This window comes from Polyodon spathula, chromosome 1 (assembly GCF_017654505.1).
Source record: "Polyodon spathula isolate WHYD16114869_AA chromosome 1, ASM1765450v1, whole genome shotgun sequence".
In the NCBI taxonomy this organism is placed as follows: Eukaryota; Metazoa; Chordata; class Actinopteri; order Acipenseriformes; family Polyodontidae; genus Polyodon; species Polyodon spathula.
This window is the reverse complement of record NC_054534.1, coordinates 38,318,819-38,340,752: the sequence shown is the minus strand read 5'-3', so window position 1 is coordinate 38,340,752 and position 21,934 is coordinate 38,318,819. Positions and strand designations below refer to the sequence as shown.

The 21,934-nt window shown below is 39.2% G+C and overlaps 1 protein-coding gene across 6 annotated transcripts in view; it reads right to left on the bottom strand.

The window, feature by feature from the left end:
- LOC121318354 (nipped-B-like protein) overlaps nucleotides 1-21,934 on the bottom strand; it is a 62,276-nt gene that overhangs the window by 5,965 nt on the left and 34,377 nt on the right. For all 6 annotated transcript variants that reach the window (XM_041254922.1, XM_041254932.1, XM_041254949.1 and 3 more), the window contains 18 exons: nucleotides 21,521-21,741; nucleotides 20,881-20,983; nucleotides 20,572-20,670; nucleotides 20,314-20,460; nucleotides 19,587-19,721; nucleotides 19,092-19,190; nucleotides 18,910-18,963; nucleotides 18,584-18,692; nucleotides 16,989-17,125; nucleotides 14,504-14,644; nucleotides 6,011-6,104; nucleotides 4,097-4,251; nucleotides 3,917-4,007; nucleotides 3,509-3,682; nucleotides 2,031-2,221; nucleotides 1,663-1,770; nucleotides 1,344-1,544; nucleotides 915-1,061 (listed from right to left, as the gene is read on the bottom strand). In XM_041254922.1, the coding sequence (XP_041110856.1) occupies nucleotides 915-1,061; nucleotides 1,344-1,544; nucleotides 1,663-1,770; nucleotides 2,031-2,221; nucleotides 3,509-3,682; nucleotides 3,917-4,007; nucleotides 4,097-4,251; nucleotides 6,011-6,104; nucleotides 14,504-14,644; nucleotides 16,989-17,125; nucleotides 18,584-18,692; nucleotides 18,910-18,963; nucleotides 19,092-19,190; nucleotides 19,587-19,721; nucleotides 20,314-20,460; nucleotides 20,572-20,670; nucleotides 20,881-20,983; nucleotides 21,521-21,741 (2,406 nt within the window). The remainder of the gene's footprint in view (nucleotides 1-914; nucleotides 1,062-1,343; nucleotides 1,545-1,662; nucleotides 1,771-2,030; nucleotides 2,222-3,508; nucleotides 3,683-3,916; nucleotides 4,008-4,096; nucleotides 4,252-6,010; nucleotides 6,105-14,503; nucleotides 14,645-16,988; nucleotides 17,126-18,583; nucleotides 18,693-18,909; nucleotides 18,964-19,091; nucleotides 19,191-19,586; nucleotides 19,722-20,313; nucleotides 20,461-20,571; nucleotides 20,671-20,880; nucleotides 20,984-21,520; nucleotides 21,742-21,934) is intronic.

Below are 21,934 nucleotides of genomic sequence, written 5' to 3'. Positions count from 1 at the left end.
CGGCCACATTAAATGTATTCAACCATCGCGCTTTGTAGTTTTACAGTCCGATCACTGTAATTTGTAATCCAGGTAATGGACACTGTCCATTTATTTATTAATTTTTAAAAGAAGACACCTAGCCATCATAATATACTGCTCACAAAATTGGGGATATTCAGCTAATATTGCAAAACATAAACCACAAAAACATAAATAAACAAATTTAATTCACTCAGAAGAACATTACAGGTAGCTATCTGATAAATCAGCACATGTCTATTTCCATCTCAATTCTATTCATGTGTCAAAAAAGTTTTTGATTCGCTGGCAGACACTTTTTTCTTTTAACAGGCTCTAGAAAGCACGACCAGTCTTCGGTGTTTAGCAACAGTAGATTAAGGCTAGTCTTACGTAAAACCTTCAAGGTTTTGCTTTGTGCAACAGTCTTATCATAAGGTCTGAGACTTAAGTAAAGACCTTTTTAGTGCAACCAACCCCAGAATATACATTTTTAGGTGACTTTCATTCGTCATCAGTTTTTTTCTTCATCATGACAGTTCTAGAGCTTAAGCATTTGGATACTAATCCTACAGTGTGTGATGCAGGCCTGTGGAGATCCTGCCTCTATGAAGAGTTCTGCTCAGAGTGCTCAGTGCTGTTCATGAACTTCGCAGTTTAACTCGTTGTATAATCAAATACTATTTCAGTGAAGCACAATCTTTCTGCGTTATTTAGAAGTATAAATACTCAGTTAAACAAATACAAATCACATTTTTGGTTTTATTTCCCTTGAAAAAAATGACCATTTCAGATAAGTACAGTACTACGACCAATAATTTACTAACAGGATCAATAAGCCTTAGTAATTCTTCCTTATTTTGTTGGGTATGCCTTTATCTGATGAATTACTACTACCTTTGGTAGTTGCCTACCTCTCTAAAGGACTGCAGTAGGTTACTGCCTGAGACAGAAAGTGTGATGTCAATGTGATGCATTACGAAAAGGGGCTCCTCCTGCGTCTGGAATGGGAAACAGGCTAGATTGTCCGCTATGTACAATAGCATGTTCACATCCGTTTTCTGTAGGGTTAAAAGAATACATAAATACATTTGAATACATAAATGTATTTCTCTCAAACATTCTTTACACATGCATATATTTATTTACTTCCACTTTTTGGTCTTTAAGACCATAATCCAACAAAACTACCAAACAGTCACGTCATTAAAAAGCAAAAAATCTGAAAGTAATATTGCAATTTGGTAAATTTATATAGATGTGACCTATATAAAACTGCAGCAAGAACAGTACTGATTTTTCTTAATTAATGTACAGATATATTAAAAGTCCCTTATACTCACTGCACTGTCATCAAAGAGGTTGAGCAGAGAAATGAGAAATGCTCGTCTGTGCTGGCGGTTTCCACGGACCATGGTGAAAAGGTGGGAACACAAGGCAGTGTTTTGCTCATCCTGTCTGAATCCCCTTATTATTGTGTTGTGGGCTGCCCAGATTGCCTGTTGTACCTGGTATGACATCTTTATCCCAGCCACAGCTTTCATCTAAAAATGTAATTGTAACAGAACGCAAAACATATCAGCAAGTAAACTTCAGATACCAGGTGAAAAATAAGCAGCTAAGCAGGTCTGCCCTTTACATTAAGAAAATTACTTCACTTACATGAATGAAACCTGTGTATTTCTTATCGATTTCAATCAACTGCTGGTCAGATTTGTTCCTCATGGTAGGTTCAGGATCTGTACCCATGGCTATCAGGTATGGCACACACTGAAAGAGTATACATACGTACAGTAAATAATCAAAACAAGTCCGCTTGTGGCGATGCAAGACCAAGATACTTAAGTCACACAGAACCCAAAGTACTTGTTCTGCATTCACAGTATGGAAAACATGTATATATAAAAAAAATTACAAGCTTTGTGTGATCAATCAACCTGATCTCGTGCGTGGATTGGTGTAGTTCAAATATTGTAAGACTGCAAATAAAATTGAGGATATCAAGCATCACAGTGTGAAATATAGCATACCTGTACTGGGTGAATGAGACCTTGGTTTAGTGTCAGGGCAATAACATTTAGAGCGAAGTGGCGTACGTTGGACTGCGTGTGGAAGAAAGCCTCGAGAACCTGTTTGAGGTAGAGCTGCATTATAGAACTGCTCATGCCTGAGGAAATATCACCCATTTCTTTCAGATCCTCTTGCTTTGACAATTTCTTCCCTGCAAGGTAAATTAACACAATGAACAGCCTGGTAACATTTACAAAAGTCCACACAAGGACAAACAAACGCCTCAAAGTATAACTTGTCATAGTAACCTCAAAAAGAGTTTGAGATGCCATTTGCAGGACTGTTCCTTTTTTAAACCATAACATGTAACCACCTTTCTGACTCAATACAATCACTTTTACAAACACCAACATTTCAAATGCCCCACAACACTTTATTCAGTCAATATAAAACACCTATACTGTTGAAACTGAACAAACTGAACTGACATACACCCTGGCAAAACTGTACCAGAAGACTGTACACAGAGAGAAATAACTGTATATGAATTTCAACAAGCCCAAATGAAGACATAAAACGGACTACTTAGACAGAAGTGAATACCATAAACTAGCAGTATATTACATAAAGACCTGAGAAAGAGGGGCTCATCCAGGACAGCAGAGGTGTTGGTTATTATTATGATGATTACTATTTATTTATTTATTTGCCAGATGCCTTTATCCTAGACGACTTACAGGTTTTAAAGGGCAGTACAGAGTTACAATTCAAAATCTGTATTTAAATATAGTATAGTTTACAGTAAGTGCAAATTATACTACTAAAATGCACCAAGTTAAGATTACAGCAATGCAATAGTGCAAGGATAGTGCATCAGCTGAGGATCCAGTAATTTGGTGCTTAGGAGCGGGCACGGGAGGATGGAGAGTGAAGAGAAGGCTTGACCAGTCAGCCAGTAGAGAAGGAGCGGAGAGGGAGAGATGGGGGGGTACGGAAAAACAAGGGATTGGAGGTAGGAGGGGGCAGTGTGGAGAAGAGAGTAGTAAGCAAGAACAAGGGTCTTGAAATAAATGAGAGCACATATAGGTAGCTAATGGAGGGTGCGAAGTAGAAGGGTAGCATGAAAGTAGAAAGTTTGGGAGAATACAATACAAGCAGCAGAATTTTGAATATGCTGAAGGGTGCGTTTAGCCAAAGCAGAGACCAGCAATGAGAGGGTTACAGTAGTCCAATCTGAACAAGAGCTTGGACCAGAAATTGAGTGGAATAAGTAGTGAGAAAAGGGTGGATTCTGTAGATGTTGCCAAGAAAGAAGCAGCAAGTATGTTTCAGGGAAGAGATGTGTTGAGAGAAGGAGAGGGAGGGGTCAAGAGTAACACCTAGGTTTTTAACAGGCGATGGATAAAGAGTGATCGGGATAGTCAAGGGAGACAGATGGAGAGGTCAGAGGAAGCAGAAGGAAAGTAGGGTGGTTTGATTTAGGTTAACCTGTACTTACATTCCCGGTCAGCCGCCTGCATGCGGGTGTCCTCCTCCTGCAGGTAAGTTTGAAGGTTCTTCAGCACCTGAATTTTCAAGTTCACAGAACCGTTTTTGTCTGACAGGATACCATTATATAGAGTCTTCACATCCTGCTCAAACATCAAACTAGGGTGCTGAATAAAAGAAAATCCTAAAACAAAAATACCATTGTCAGCCTTTATACTTTGCAACAGTACTGAAAAAGCATTAACATTTAGCACAACAGCAAACCTTGCCAGTTGTAACACTTGAATATAACTCAATCAAAAAATGTAAATATAATATACCCCAACTCATTGAAACTCAATAATTACATAAATATAACACACACAAACTAGCCTTTCCTATCTAAGACTTTACAATCAAGCACAAAAAAATCCCTTACCTAAACCAATGATGGCCTTCGTTTGCACCTCCTCATCTGCATGCTTGGTAAAATAAAGCAGCAGTTCGAGTACCTTTTCTTTTATAACAACCTAAAAAATAAAAAAATCAGGAATATAAATTTAAAGTCGTGCCACAGAAAGGGTCTAACGAGACAGGTATACATTTTTTTTTTTTTAACCTTGGTGTTGCCTTTGAACTCTTCTTGGTCAAAGTCAAAATGTCGACACAGAGCACCAACAGTGAAGAGTGAGCGCAGGAGTGCAGGTTTATTGGCAGCAAGGATTGTGCTGTTTGGATCTTCTTGGTTCTGTGTTTTTAGCTTGGTTATGGCTCCTGCGCAAAAACAGTACGAATATTTATTTAAAATCCAAAACATGCAATGAAAGTAAATAAATAAATAAAATAATCAATCAGCCACCCAATTCAGTTAACCAAACAACAAAAAAAAAAAATTAGAAAGGTCTGAGGTGATCTTCACTGATAAATGTGAATGCAAAATGTGTATTTTAAGGGTTAAAACGTTACATGAAATTTCATCCAAATCAAATTTGCGAAAAATTGAATCATTAAATCCTTACTCATTAGTTGTTAAAACAACCTATTTAATCCCCTTTCCTTACATCCTGCTTGTAATTTACTGGTGTAGTTATTTTGTTCAAACACTGAGTTTAGTCTATAGCAGGGTGTAGTCACATAGTAAAATGATTTTCAAGAATGAAGAACTCAAACAATGGACAGGCTACCAGACAGAAATCGGGACAAATGTGAATACTATGTAATACTGGAGCAATATAACCTACGTAATAATAAAAATGTAATATTCAGTCCACCTATTAAAACACCTGCATGCCTTCTGAACAGTTGCTCAGAGGAACAAGTATCAGTGCAGAATCAGACAAAGACTTAACCGGGATGCAAACCACAGGGAAATGTACACGTAGTGCAGCACAGAGTCCAATCCCAATTAGAAAATGGATCGGAGATTTCCTTTAACCTGATTAGGAAAATCATATTGACCAATCTTTGGTAAAAGGACCATGAACGTTATCGCTTAAACTAGGTTTAATCTGTTAAAAATTCTGTCAGAAAATAGGCAAATACACTATTAATTTGTGTATTTTAACTTTTTTTTCTGCTTGACGAAATAAATCTTTGTTCTAGAACACACCCTCTGAATGCTGTCTGTTAATGTAGACCAAGTCTGATTCCTCGCTGTACTATACTACTGTGAGTAGTGTTTGCTGTCAGTGGCAATATGGTAACAACAACAGGAACAGCAACTAGTCTCCAGTCTGAATGACAAGTTGTAGAAACAACTGCATGCAGACAGATTACTTCCAGCAACTTTGTCAGATAACTTTGTTATCATAACACAGGCATGGTGCTCTTTTCTATAACCAGGTTTTTAATAAACTTTATAATAACTGAACAACTTACTGAACAAACACATGCAGGCTACTAATATTTTTAAGTACTAAAAGTTTTATTTTTTAAAAATTTGCTGATACATTTTACGACCTAAAAAGTTATTTTGCATGTTTTACATTTAAGAGGTAGATAAAAAGACAGATCACAAAACATGTTCACCTTCGTGTACGAGGTGCCTGAAATTTTTTTATTTTTATTATTCAGGCTATTGGAAATACCCACAACGTGACATCGCCTACCGCTGGTTATTAACAATCTCCAAAAATGAACTACATTAATATTGTAAAGGAATCAACAGGAATAATGAAGCCTGAAGGCTACCAAACCACATATGGAATTCTGAGGAACCTGCATTACTCAAGAAGTATTGACGAAATGTTTGTGTTCCTTAACAACAAAAACTAGTGCTGCATAAAAATCATAAAAAAACTAAACCAAAAAACTAACCATTATTTTCAATATAGCTATTTTAACAGCAATAGAACCCTCATAAGAAGGCTTTACTGGCACAAGGTAGCCTTACCAGACGGTAAAATCATCTTATGAGGGTTCTACTGCTTAAATAGTGGCGATACAGACAATCAATAATGTATGAATGCAACTTTTATTTGTCAGTTGAACATTTATGATGTTAGGTAGACTTAAAATACATAAAATAACTTACCATAATATCTGTTGAAGCATGCCCACACAAACTTGTAGTTGTGTGTCACTTTATTAACAACTGCCCCAAGACAACTCACACAATGTTGCACCACCTGAAAAAACAGAGATTATTATGTAATCCACCTGAAAATACTTTCCATGGAAAATGTTCCCTGTACAATGATAGTCGCAGTACCTGATATCGATCAGAAGCCACAGAAACACTTATTTTTTTTAATCCCCAGAACCACCACTAGATACAAAATTTTCTTTACCACTTAAAAATAACAAAACATCTGTGGTAGACACTAGATGGTGTCGTTTCAAGGAACAAACACTATTGCAGTTGAAATTAACAAAATCTTTGATTTAGTGCTGAAAACCAAATGTATCATAAATAACACATGTTGTACTGTATACTGCTTTATGACTAGAAAACATTTTTGTTCTAGCTTAATTTTCATTTGGTTCAAAATTAATGCAACGTGACCAAATGTGTTTTTTTTTTTGTGGTTACAACAGTGAAAGGAGTATATTTTTGCAATTAAAAAAACAAACATATACAAATCTATATAGTGGTACAAAGACAGCGCGATAGACCTGCTTTGATATTATCTTTATTTCTTGTAAATTACAGTAATAACACTGACATGAACCTAAATTACCCAAATTCATGCTCAGGTGGGTTTCCAAGTACGGCATGAAAATTAGAATCTGCAATCAAGGGAAAAAGCCTACAGATTTTAACTATAATGAACAGGAACAAGTTATTAATTTTTTTAATTTACATATTAAATAAATATTAGAACACAACACATGTAGGTTGCAGTTTGTAAAATGTGTGGTTTCTGTAAATCTGTAATTAATGGTATAACTAACTATATACCTGTGACAGCGAATGAATCCTAGTCAACAATCTCCCTCCTGATCTGTGAGTGCACTGTATAACTGGAGCAGAGTGCCCTATAATGGATGGTTTGGCAGTTCATTCCATGGACAGTCAGAAGATGGCCACCCAGGAAGGGGGCGGGGCCATGATACCAGATGTCATCACCTTAATGCAGTAGGCAATGTGTCAGTCACGGATTGGAGGAGACGTGATTGGCAGCGCACCAAAAGAGGGCGTGACCGAGGGTATTTAGGGGAAGTGGCCCCAGCAATCTGTTCCTTTGTTTATGGTTAAACTGCAAGGGCCGTGAAAGAGAAACTAAAAAACCCAAAAGTACTTTTTTGTGTTTTGTTTGTTTGATTATCATTGTTTATTCTCACTAGACGGCTAACACAAACCAGAGCTGTCGCTACACACCAGCACCAAACCCCGGCCTATACTGCACCACTCAATCACCTGTGATTGTCCTTCACCGTGCACCTGCACTACAGCACACACTTTGAGGAGAAGTGTCCATGTCAGTGTTTGTGTTGATTAAAATGTCTTATTTCGGGACTGTAACCCTCCTTTTGCACAGTGCAATACACACTGGTGTGTAGACACCGTGAGTATTATTTAAAAGTGTTGTTGACACGAAACCCAGCATCAATAAAAAGCTGTTTTTCATCGTGAGCTGTCTTCTGTGTGTTTGTCCCGGAGCACTGCATCATCACTACACCTGCACACTGCAAACCACTTGTTCACTATACCTAAATAGTTATGAAAATGAAATGAATAAGTAAACACCACCACACACACACACAGGTAAAATCTCCCAGTACACCCCAGTACTGAAAATCACTGTGCAAAGCTTCTAAAAAGTCCTCTGATCCCCGATGCTAATTCCCATGTGGTTTTCTAAGTTTGAGCACAGGGTTAATTTCTTTGTATCTTTACTTTGTTTTTCAAAGCATTCTGCAGGATAGTTTCACAGATCTTAATGCAAACAAGACAAGGGAGGAAAACTATGAAGCCTGCTTCACTGCCTGTCTGCTTTTGTGGGTTAAATATGCTGGGTGTCATTGTGGGTGAATGGGATTCAAATTTTGCAAATTACATTTCTTTAGCATAAATAAATGGTTAAGCGGTAGCCCAATTTTAGATTATTTGATGCAGCTGGTGTTTTGTTCATTCAAGACATTTAAAAAAAAATCGTGCAGCTCTATGCAGTGTGTTCAGTCATTTACCAGAGTTCCTTAATGCAGCGTAACAGGTAGTTTGTCAATAAGACAAACATTTCCTGTAATTATTTTACAGGAACTACAGATTACCCATCCCTGAGGGTACAAAATGACAGTGCTCAAACATTTCTGAAGGTTAATGGTTACATTTCTATTTCAGGGAACCAGGGTTATTATAATAACCTAACCAGAGGTCACGTTAATGCAAAATAAATCCATTGAAAGCAAAATATTCTGTCTTGCGTTCACGGAATGCACAGAATGGGAAAGGGACGCAGACATGGCTATTCCCTGTAATCTATTACATTGCAGCAAAATGACCGTAAAATACTTGTTTAAAAAAAAAAAAACTGTTTTGCAATATAACAACATTGATAATGTACACTCAAGCCCTGTAGATGGCAGCAATAAGCCTCATATTTGGCTTACACACATTAAGGATATTTACTTGTAGGCCCTGTCCACACTACATAACCAATCGAGAACCGTACTCAAAAATGTTTTAAATTAATCCAGCTCAAAGTGTCCACACTGAAGTACCATTTCATGTTTAGGTCGGACGTAATGTGTACACGCACTATTACTATTAAAATACTTTGGTTACAGTCCATAGCAGCGCAATGAACAGTGGAAATTAATACAACAGTATCCCATTCTGAACTGTATTTTATTTTAAAATAATGTGCTATGCCCCATATTAACAGAGATCCATATTGCTAAGAAATAAAACTATTTTGGAAAAAAATTAATGGTGAACACAGACACTCAGTGGGCCTTGAAGTTTTCAGGTTTTATTTTTAAATCAAGTGATGTCACTTTAAACAAATTTAGCTGTTTCAATGTTAACTACAAAACAATCTTTGCCTAAGCCTAATTCTATTTTTATTTCAAACAGAATTGAGAAGTTACGCGAATTGTTCATCCCCGATCCTACTTTTAACTCGCATTTCATTTTTGCAGTCGCCTAATTTAATGTTCTGCTTTCGTTATTTTCCCCACTACTTTAACAGGGATGTCCCAACAGATTTTTTAAGCATAAAAATGAATACCTATTGTGGAGTGTACACTGATAGCAAGTCAGCTGCTATGCAGTCAGCATCTTCACAGGATTCTCAAGGAGAGGACCACCCATCTGCATCTCAGCCATCTACTTCTGACTGTACGAGTACTAGTGACCGAAGCAATTGCAAACAGTAGTAATGCAGAAAAACGGAAACGAAAAATACGCTCTTAATTTTGAATGGCAGATGAAGTATCCGTGGCTTGTTTATTGAGATGGCAAGATGTACTGTAGTGTGTGTGAAAGAGCTGCCAAGCAAAAAAAAAAAAATCATATACAAGCGTGTGTACAGATTTTCAAGAATCTTCGCTTAAAAAGACAGACACGGTGATGCTGTTACTGTTATTGGAATGCAGAAAAATATGAACACACGTACATGAAGGCAACAAACAGTGCTTAGAATCCCGTCTCATTGTCATGCAAACGGTCTACTGTTAGTATAAAACAAAGAAAGTTGGTCTGTGTTCATATGTATATCAAACTACTTACTATATGGCATAGAGTTTAAACGTTCATAAAAATGTACCAAAATGCACATCCCTGGAGTTTATTAGCCATTGTGTTAACAATAGTTTAGTATTGGATGGATGAGATACAAAATTTTGGGCACATATGTTTCAGGAATTCATGAACAGAAAAGCTACTTCAACCTCTGCTAGCATTCCCTTTTAAGTACGAAATGTAACCATTACCGAATGGGTCAGTATACCCAAGCCATCGCAAGGACAGATTGCCGCACGACCGGAATGCTACAAGGCTATGCGGAGACAGCCCTGTGCATTATCATTTGGAAATAACAAGTAGTTAGGGCTAAAACAACTGAGAGAAAAACTCACCACTGTGTCTGTGTTGTAAGGGTTGACTGAGAAGCCTTAACATTCTAGTTCCAAAACCAGGGTTCTGAGGATGCACGACATTAAGCATGTGGAAACTAGTAAAGAAATGGGGAGTAGCCCACACTGCTGCATCGCAAATGTCCCCGACAGATGCACCCTGGAATAAAGCCCAAGAAGTTGTCATGGTGGAATGGGCAGTGAGCTTTTCACAGGAGGGGGCAAGTTGGCTTGCTCATAGGCAGTCCTGACTGTGTCTGCTATCCATTTGGACAGCCTCTCTTAGACAGGGCTTGGCCATTTGACTTTGCTCCATACCAGACAAAAAACAGCTTGGAGTGCCTCCAACTTTGTCTTGTCAACATAATACGCTAGGGCCTGCACTGGACAGAGTGTATGGCGCTGCCGCTCTCTATCAGACTGGAAAGGAGGTGGATGTAAAGCCTCCAATTCCACAGATTGGTTTACATGAAATGCCAAAAAACAGCAGGATTAGTACGGAGAGTAACCTTTGACTTGGCTTCTGCAAAAAAAAAAAAAAAAAAAAAAAAAAAATGAAGCAGGCTTTCAAAAATGAAAATGCTGCATCTCACTCACCTGCTTTGCAGAGGTAATTGCAAGCAAGAAAGCCATTTTTGAGAAATAAATTCCAGCTAAGCTAAATGCATGGGCTTAAATGGAGGCTTCATGAGTACATCAAGCATCACGGTAAGCCTCCAGCAAGGAATAATATCCTTCATAGGCAGCCGAAGCCAAAGAGATTTCAAAAATTGCCCTGCCGGAAAGTGAGCTCCTGGAGAGACCGAGTCAATTTTGACATGGCAAGTTGAAACATCTGTCAGACAGACCATTAACGTAGAGAGGGATTTCCCCTCGTCAAACAGGTCCTGCAAAAATTGCTGTATAACTGCTATGGGACATGTCGTGAGGCTGAACCCTAGAGTCAGGAACCACCCCCACTTGTACCCGTACTGGGAACGTGTGGACGCTGCTCTGGCATTTTGCAGGATGTCATTAGCCCTATTGGACAGACCCAGATGGCTCAAATTCTGTCGTTCAGGAGCTAGACCCAGTGCTGCAGGCTTGATGATTCCGGATGCCGTAAGGTCCCCCGCACAGCACTTGGACAGTCTCCATAGCTGGCCGCTCAGGAGCTGCATCAGGGCTGTAAACCAGAGCCTCCTGGGCTTACTAAGAACATCTCGGCCACTGGTGTGCCAAGGCACCTATTGCCAGCGGGTCCCTGTCTGTTATGGAGAACCAGGAGAGGACAGTGGGTTGATTTCTGGGAGGCAGAGATCAATCAATCAATCAATCTGAGGCGCTGGGAATTCCCCTTGCAGAGAAGATCTGACGCCCAGTTTGTCACACTGCACAGGTGCACTGACCACAGTGGGAGGCAATTCTTGTGTGCCCAGAGCGAAAGCTTCTGGGCCACGCGACGGAGACTGGGAGATTTGAGATGTCCACGGTGACAACCTCCATTCTGGTGCCTTTAGACAGTGGCGAGAGACTGTCAGTAGGTGGTTGCTGTTCAACGCAGGCTGACAGAAGCTGCTGCCATCAAGCCCAGAAGTTTCTGGAATGTCACAACCGTGAGCGCTCTGTTGATCTGAAATAACTCTAAACAGCCAGCTATTCTCTGCACTCTACAGTCCGACAGAGTGGACAGCATGGATCTGGAGTCCAAGCACACTCCTAGATAGGAGGTTGTCTGAGAAGGCATCAGCTGGCTTTTCGCATGACTCACCATAAGGCCTGTGCCGGAGACTGGGCGCAAATGAGCCAGTCGTCCAAATAACCGAGTACTCTGATGCCTTTGAGTCTCAAATGTGGCCAGGATAGCTTCCATGCACTTCGAAAAAGGCACAGGGAGCTAGAGAGACCAAATGGCAAGACCCGTAACTCATACGCTGCTCCCTGAAATGTGAACAGCAGACTTTCTGTGCGCTGGTTTTATGGAGACGAGGAAATGGGCATATTTGAGGTCCAACGTAGTGTACCAGTCGTCCGGCTTGATCGACTGCAACAGCTGTTGCATTTTTAGCACCCTCCTGCTTGGGCACTAGTAAGTACCAGGAGCAGAACTTTTCTCCCACTGGGGTTTATCATGCAAATATCTGTTTTTGCAGCAAAGCTGCTACCTCCTGAGACACTGCTGTGAAATCCTGTGGGTCCGAGACTGACGTTGCATTCAGGACCCGAGAAGGAGGGAGACTGCGTTTGAACTGCAGTGAGTAGCCAGTCTGAACAGTAGAAAGCACCCAGATGTCCCTGGTGCAGTGACACCAATACTCCAGATGGCTCGCTGAAAAGTGGACCTGGGCCTGTGGCAGCAAACTGTTAGGGCTGATGCATGCCTTCTGTCTCTGTGCTGGGCTGCAGAACCTACTGTAGCCTCTGCAACAAGCAGCCAAAGGCAGGGGTTCTGAACATACCTCCGGCAGGATGTGCAGCTGGCTATGAGGCTGCAGGGGCCTAGGGTACCAGTTTGCCGCTGATTTGCACACTGGGGGTGGTTGCTTGGGAAGCAAGCACACCAGCTCGTTCGTGGATTCCCGCATGTGGCGAGAGCGCTGCAGCATCTTGTCCACTGCGAGACCAAAGGTATGCCCTGGTACAATAGGGGCATCCAACAGCAGTCCTTTGTCCCCACCAAGCACGCCTGCGTGCAGCTACCAGAGAACCCAATTTCTATCTACAGCCTGCCCGTTCAGTTTTGACTGACTGAGGAAGTTCTTATTAACCAGGCGCAGCTCATCCAGTTGTGGTGTTGAGGGCTGAAAGTTCATGCAGTAACTCTACGAGCACTGTTCCTTGGTGGGAAACTGCTGCCCAGAGCTTCTCCATCTGCTCTGAGTCTGCCGACTGCTTGGAACAGTGACTCTTCCTCCTAGGGGGAAGAGAAGGAGACACACAGGAGGATGAGGAAGACCGTGAAAGTGGCTAACTGCGTGGGCTACTTTCCTGGGCGCATCGCCCGCTCTCTCTTGGCAGAGCCATTGGGTGAGGACACAGTCAACTCTGTAACTGAGGGTGATGGGGCAGATCACTGTGCAGGAGTGAGGGACGCAGAGTGCTCTGTAGAGCTGTGGGAGAAATGTGCACAAAACTCACAGAAAATGCAGTTCACCAGTGCCTCCTTTGCATGCTCTGACCTGAGGCAGGAAGAGCATCTGACACACTTGTCTTCATTAGGCCCACTGGTCTTGAATGTCTCCCAGGGATAAAACCCAGGCATGATGCAAGAAACAATGCAGTGTACAGTACCAATGTACAGGTGCTGCCTCAGTCTGCTTAAAGAGAGCAACGGTGCAGTTAAAGATCCTAACAAGACTGGCTTGGTACCGGGATGGTACCATCCCGGTGACTTTAGCACCAGGTCGGCTCGGTACCGATTCAGTGACTTTAGCATCGTATCGGTGAACTTGATACCGGTACGGGTCCACTGGTTCACAGTTACCGCGGGCAGCACTGTACAGGGATGCCGACCTGTGCAAGCTACTGACAAAACCCACAGTACCCACACAAGACTGAGGGAAGCTAGCTTGTTAAAAAGAACCAACAGTCCTCATAATGGTGATGTAAAAGCTGCCCCCAAACGACATCAAGATGCAGTGGTAGAGATTGCAAGCAACCACAACTGAAGCAGCCTTTTTGTCCAGTGCAGAGCTGCTGAACCCAGCAGCTGTTCTCACTACACTTGTGCCGCAGCACACGTTGCAGACAAGTCTGTGCTTAGTCTCCGTGATCCATCTCGTAATATTGGCCAACTTGCGTTGCTTGATCCCTCAGAAAGGAGCGACTCAAGCAAATGGCTTCACACAGGGCACAAGGCCGCAGTGGGACATAACAAACATCAGGCTGTAGTGCACAAATATGCTTAATTAGTAAAACAAATACAGTGATTACTTTTAATAAATCACATATAATGTGTAAAAACACAATAAATGCAAAAATACATTGCAGAAAGAGCAACAAGTACTTACCTGAATAGGCTCTCCTGTCAGTTGTTGAAAGGAAAAATGGCAGAGACCTGTGCGCGCAGTACTTTATACCCTCGGGGACGGGCATGACTGCGCCACAGGCTCAGCTGAGCAGCTTTGATATACCTTATTCAGGTTTCGGGTCTTTAGGAGGTAAATCGGTAATGGTTACATTTCGTACTTGAAAGGGAACATCTTGTTATTTAACTGTATACAGCATATTATTTGTAAAAGCTCTCTGGCGCAACCTGCTGGGGAAAAAAAGTATCGGTTTTACACTTATAGCTGCACCGCATAATAACCGCTGTATACTGTGACGTGGCTTGAGGTGCCGCAAGTTACTGCCGTATCAGGGACTTTTCAGGGAACCAATTGTACACCATAACAGTGACAATTAAACATCTTACAAAAAAAGGTCTAAGACAGCAGACTTGACAATACATGTAGCAATTTTGAAACCAACAGTAGATACTCATTATTTAAGAGTACAAATCAGAAGTAAAATGGGTTTCGGAGTCACTTACTGTCATGCCGTATTTAATGATGAGTTTCATGAGATCTTCCTCAATAGTAGCAAGGAAAGTTTCACTGGGATGCTCCATCAATGGTACTACCAGCTCCAAAATCTTTGCAACATTACAGATGACCAGGAAATCACTCTGAGTCTGTAACAATACAAATTATATATTCATATCACAGTATAAAACTTGAACTGACAATTCATGGATCGGAAACTTCGCTATGGCAAAAGTTTTGCATCACCTTAGGATTGTAGGATTGAGACTTCATTTAAAAAAAAAAAAAAAAAAAAATAGACCTTTTATTTAACATCATGTAATCAAAGAAACTACAAAATGGCACCGCAGAAGTCTACTGGAAGCCACAATAGTAGTACTTGGTATTTGCAGTACATTCATTGTGTTTGAAGACTTCTTTAATCTTCTCAGGCATGGACTCACTCGTGGAGGCACTGAAAGATGGAATCCTGCTTAGATTCCTCTATGCAGACTTTACACTTGATTCCAGTTCGTTTCAGTTGCATGGTTGTCTTTCTGATTTCCTGTCTTATCAGATCTGAAACATTCTCAATAGGAGTGAGATCCGGCTGTTTCGATGGCAAGGGTCTCCATCATCTTGGAAGTATAAATTACCATTGGGAAAATGGTTCCAGACCGTAGGAAGGAGGTGGTCTTGAAGTGTTTTCAGGTAGCAGTCCTTGTTCATAGCTGTGCCCTTGGGTAAAACTTGTACACATAGGTGGTGATCCTGGCGAGCAGTGCTGACTTTTGGGCGTCCAGACCTGGGTCAGCTTTACAGCTTCCAGTCATCTTATATTTCTGGATGATCCTAGATTCTGCGCTTTGGCTGGTAAAACCTGTTTGCTATCTGGCGTCTGCTAAAACCTTCCTTATGAAGTGCAATGATGGCTCAGCGTGTTTCTGAGGAGGTACGGCTCTTCCCTATGGCTTGCTCTGAACTTATAAAATCTATATAAAAATCATGCTTATATAGCTTGAATCTACGTGTTACCACTTCTAATTGTCACCTTGTGATTATTTTAATTAAGTAACACGTCAAGAGTTAGGTCATATTTTCAGAAATCAGATGTTTTCATGTTAGGATTTTGAAATGTCACATTTTTCAATATGCCAGTTTTTCATGAAGTACTGTATTCTTTCAAATTTATGACACTAAAAACAATCTTTTCTTCTCAAAAATTGCAGTATAGTGTACAGTACAGTGATGTGTGTATTAAAATCGGCAACAAAAGATGTGACTACCAGAGTACACAAACAGCAAACAGTTATCCTGCGGAGCAGATGCTCTCCTCCTCGATGTAAACAAAGCTTTCCCTCAGCACCCCGCCTGTGTAGCTATGGCTGTGGTGCAGTAGCCTCGGACTGGCGCTGCTGCATTCTTAAACAAGTGTAGGCTGCCCGGGCACATCCCCCAGCCAATCAGGACCTCCCGATCAACTCAGCTCCGGGCAAGCCACCTTGTTTACCACAGGAGCAGCGCAGGGTCCTCCCTGTCAAAAGCATCATTAGCTTCCTGAGGAATTCGAACAGAAGCTTTTACAATTTCAGCGTTATGTTATCAGGCTCAGTTCTAAATCAGACCCCATATTTTTCTACTTGCCAAGCAATACCACAGTTCACAAAAAGACAGAAAAATAGGTATGAGTAATCACAACTGGAAATAAAAAGCAGCGCATAACTGTAATGCTCTGTGTGACAGCAGACGGCCACACTTACTATCTTATATGAGTATGGGAAATTTGTGATGTGTCTTAAATTCAAAGTAATATGGTATATGGAAAACTACAAAGTGGAATGTAATACAATATAATAATACCTTTATTTTTATATAGCGCCTTTCATAATGGACCACCATCACAAAGCTCTTTACAGAGGTAGTCTGTGAACTGTGCGTTACATGCAGAGTCACTTACAATAGGACATTGATTTAACATCTTATCCGCAGGATGTAATTTAATATATTAATGTAACCTTTTATTCAGGGATCATTTAATTTGTATAAACAGGATTATTTGCTATGCATCACCAAAAAATATAAGAATGAAGCTTTCATAGAATACCAATTTTTTTTTTTGTCACAATAAATACATTCTTTAATTTGCAGAAAATAGGCTGTTTTAATTTAACAGGAATACATTTTTGTAATCTACTACATATTATGAATGTAACAACTTCTCAATTAACAAGTACTTTAGAATTTTCTAAAGTAATTACAATTTCATTGTGTAATTACAACACAAAGCCACAAGGTGGCTCAAAAGAACTACAAATATATTAGAATTATTTATTTTTATTGCCAGTTTATGCTGCTTCTTTTTAAATTAGCCTAGTACTACACACCTTAACCGATTTAGTTATGTAATGGAGAGGTTTTGGTTTAGCCAATCTGAATATTCATATGTGCTTCTTGTTTGGTAAAGTCACATTTGTTTCAACATCAGTTTCTTTCCAAAAGCAATCCCATACTTACGTTGCACTTGGTGGTGAGGTATGGCTGCATGGTCATTGCATGTTTCACCATAAGCTGTGCTCTGATCTTACTGAACAAATACAGAGTGGTAATACATGCCACCAGGCGGTTGGAGTTCACGCTTTTGTTTTCAGAATCTAAAAAATGGGGAAAAAGTTGTCAGCATATCATGTGGTTCTCATTACATGTTTCCACGGACTAGAAAGTGATCCTGTACATTGTTAAAATGTTGCACATTTGTAACATTGTATTTCAAATAAAACAAGTTTAGTGAGGTTCTAAGGGCATGCTAATCTTTTTTCTTCCTGTATATGGAGTCAGAGGTTTGCTCTGAAGTGGCGGACTATTTTGTTTGTAATAGTCTGTGTATAAACTGTTTACGCGAAAGAGTAAATACTTTAGGCTGTGATCCAGTTCTGTTTTTGGGATGATCTTGCTCCACCCTTTGCCCATTCGTCCAATTAATTTAAGCAATCTAGTTGCTGCAGCTACGACGAAGCTTTTACTGTCCTTAGTTCTACAGTTCCAATTCTCAAGCTAGCTGTCAAACTACACACACCACAGGGTCCTTGTTGAGATGCATGCATACAACTGTCCTGTCATGGCCACCTACTTGCATAAACAACGTTTTCTATAAATCCTGAAAATTAGAAGTTGTCAAGAAGATGTGTTCATATTTATTAGAAAATGATTCAGTACCATCAGCAAATCAGCTTCCAGCTTTAGCAGGCTTCAAAGTTAATCAAACTTGCACAACAGCTTTTGCATTTTGACTTGTCGTAATGAAAGCTCAGTTCACATTTATTGGAGAGCAAATACTAAACAAAAAAGACACAATCCAAATATATTTATTAAACACTAAAACCAGCTAATCAATACTTCGCACCGATGAATGCAACCAGTCCTGTACCCGCAACTGCCGAATCAGCCAATCACAATCTGTCAGCTTGACTGGAGCTCAGCAGCTTTGAACAACAACAAACTCAGCCACAGACAGTTAATATTGCTCCATTCAGATATTTGGCACTATCCAGATAAACTATAAGCAAATCTGACAAGTTATTTGTTTAATAAAGTTATGTTTGTTTCTCTAATTATGTATGTCACCCTTTATGAACCTAAACATTTCTCAACAGAAGGGTACTTGACAAATCATTACTACTTCAAGGTAAATCTACGGTTTAAAGTTTTATTTTTAAAGAAAATAATGAGAAATATTGTTTTCTAATAGAAATGTCACCCTCTCTATGAAACTCCTGTCGCGGTCAACTACCACACAGTCGAGCTTTCAACGACAGGCACTATTGTTTAAACACGACTGCAACACAGAATGGTCATTAACTTATTGAAGTCTATCTTCCTTGATGATTACTTAGACACACCTGTCAACAGTTAGAAAATAGAAAGAAAAAACAACTCAGTTGGATTAAAAGTGCTGTCTATTTTCTTAGTTTTAAATTACTTTGTGACAGAAACTACAGCATTTAGACCAACTCCTTTCTGGACCTTGTATGACAGAAAAAGGTAACAAGTATCAAATATCAGCATCTACAAGTATTTGTATTACAGTGGATGGGAAGAAAAAAACTACATACCAGCTAGAGATTCTTCGTATTTAAGGATGTGCTCCACTAGATTGTCTACAAGCTGTACACAGGCTTTCTTTGCTGGTTTATAAGAGGCATCCTCCTCTGACTTCAACAACTGCAATAAATAATTTGAGGTTTAGAAAAAAAAAAACACAGTATTGGAAAAGACTCGACAAATATTACTCACACAAAATAAATAAGACAACTCTCACTTCATTTAAAAAATAATAATTAAATACAATTAAGTAATAACAAAGTAACTAAGTGTGGTCTCATGGAAATATATAAACAATTAGTTATAGCAAATCATAATTAGAAGAACAGATACTTACATTCTGAAGAAGCTGTTCAAACCAGTCATAACCAGTATCTTTGCAAGCAGCAACCTAACAGGAAACACATTTTTACACTGATTGAAGGCTCCAAATATCTAAATATTTGAACAAAACATTTACTTTCAATACCATGACTGTTTTTACTGTACAGCTACATCAAGGGTAAAAATTTGACTTGCCACATCTGTAATGTTGAGTATTTTTCTGGTCATAGCATCCTTATCGTGACTGGGAGTGGGAGTAAACCAAAGCTTCTGGAATGTTTCGTTTACTAGTTTCTGTCAAGGGAAGGAAAGGGGGCTGTAAGATACATATAGATGCATATACTCAGACCTGTTGCAGGTGTAATTATTGCAACTACATTACCTATATACTTAACAGGCAATACTAAAAAAGAATAAACTAGATAATTAATATGAACATTACAAAAATGTTCAAGAATTGTTAACTTAGTATTTATTGCTGCGCCAACAATTGGAAAAAGCTAGTCTCATTACGCTGTTATTCTTTGCATGTGAGCCAAACTGTGTTCAACTGAACCAACGAACAAGAGCAGGAAGCAGCAGTCTCTTGGCCTAGAGACCTTAATATTAATTTATTTTTTATTTATGTCAGTGCAGTAACTGTAGAATATTTTACTAATAGCTGGAAATATGACTGTCAAGTAATCATACCTTAATGCCTTCTTCGTCATTCACTCTGCGAATCATTTTCACACACATCTCTGTAACTTTGCTAAAAGTCGGCTGTTCAAGGCAGATATCACGAAGGATCTTTATCACCCTCTTTCTTACACTGATACCGGTGTCCTATTAAAAGAAAAAGACCACAGTTATTACATTGGTTCTAAAATTCAACAAACAATGTATATATACACTATTTGAATATTAGGACAATAATTCTCTTAGGCTTATTACATTATAATGTCATTTGGAAATAACAGCTACAGCAAAATTACAACAAAGGCAATTCTCTTTGAATCCACTAGGTGTTGACATTGAGCCTCTGAAAGTTTACCTGAAGTGAACTTTAGTACACTTTGTGAACTTTCCCTTACAATATCACATTCAGAACTTCAAGGAGCTTGGTAATATCACAAACCCAGTTGAAAATCTTGTAATGTTCTGTATAACTAAAAGCTTTTACTAGTTTTGAAACTGAATTGATTATATTTTAGTGACATTATCTCTCGCACTGATATTTTGTACACCACTATATGTGAACATGTTAAAATTAGAAAGATAAAACACTACATAAATAACAAGTCCAATGACAGTTTAAACAGTAAACACCCATCTACACAAAGGGTTTACATACTTGCTTGCAATTCTAACTAGACTTTTGAGAAGTGCATGTCTTGTGACATTTTCAACTTAACTGAACAGGATAAAACTCACATACCAGTATCCTCTCTATCAGCATATCATAATACTGCTCAGTAAGCTGTGGACGACTTAACACAAATCGCCCAAGTAACTCCACTGCTGCCTCTCGTACACTTGTGGAGTTATCCATTAACCGTCCATGGACGCCACGCTGCATGTCGAGCTGTAAAAAATAAAAATAAAATAGTCAGTTACCGCATGCAGTACTTTATATTGTTTCTACAAAGATAATGGTATGAACATTAAAGACTTTTTTTTTTATTAAGAAACATACCCTGGCCAGAATGCTAGGGTCCACAGCGACAACCTCAGACAGACATTTCATGGCTTTAGTTCGAACAGCAATTGCATTCTCTCCCAGAACACGAAGAATCTAAAAAGTGCACAATACAACAGCACATAATAATTGATCCATAAATTTGATCAGATGTTCTGATGAAAAGAAGCACAACAGAAATAACTGAAGACAGACAATGCGGTGCACAAAAAGATATCCACTTCAAGCACTGCATTAAACCATGAATGACTAATTTATTCAGTTTTATTGCTACATTATTTCTACTAGGAAATAAACATCACCCACCTGTGTTAAATAAATATCGAAGCTCTGTGCAAACGGCCTCATGGAGGCCAAATATCGGACAATCAGGCAGGAATCCTCATAGTCCACAGAATCAGAATTCATTCTGTAAACACATGTCAAACAATTACAAAGACACATTCAAAAATGAAACAAGAGTCCATAAAGTAATTGTGCTTTTTGCTCATGCCACACCTTTGGCATTCACTTTACACGATTGTAAACTCTCCAAGTCTTAATACAAAGACATTCAAAAAATGTCAGGGAAAGGAAATGCTTAAAGTCTCAAACTTGGAAAGACACTAATTAGATTCTTAAATGTTGGCGTTTACTGTTTACCATTGTTTTTACCATTGTTTACCATTATTTTTACCACAAACCATTTGACAAATTATGGGTTTGTGGTAAAATTATGGTAATCCACAGACATTTTGAGAACACCAACAAAACATAGAAAAATAGGATCTTTGGTTGCTAAAATTGACACAATAATCAATTAACTTAATGGATCCATATGTTATTTAATCTACAAATAAAGGTTTTGCTTTGACCAGAAGTTTAGCTAACAAATTGATCTATGTTTAATGAATAGGAAGTGAGGCAAAACAATTTTAAAATTACAACTTTGACACAACAAACATACTTTAACGTGCTAAACTTAGATGGTGTAGTTTTAATGATGGATCGAAGACACTTCTTCCGAGCCTCTGCTTTTTGCATGATATCTCCTGTTGTTTCTATGTCTCTTGCATGATGCGCCCCCTCGGACGAATCCTCATCTTTTTGGTTCTGTGACCGCATTGCTTTTTCTGTCTCAGTTGTAGTGTCCCGGAACCACTGTGCAATGTAGAACTTCCTGGAAAACTAAAATGAGACAATTTTGACATACACAGATAACTTTAGTAAATTCTAAATTGCTGTTATCTAACTTTACCACAAACAAAAATGTACACGAAGGACTAATGCTAAGTATACCAAACAAAAAAGTCTGTCCATTAAGGACAGTAATAAGTAAATATAAAAAATTAAAAAATGGAGAATATATTTTATACTTACA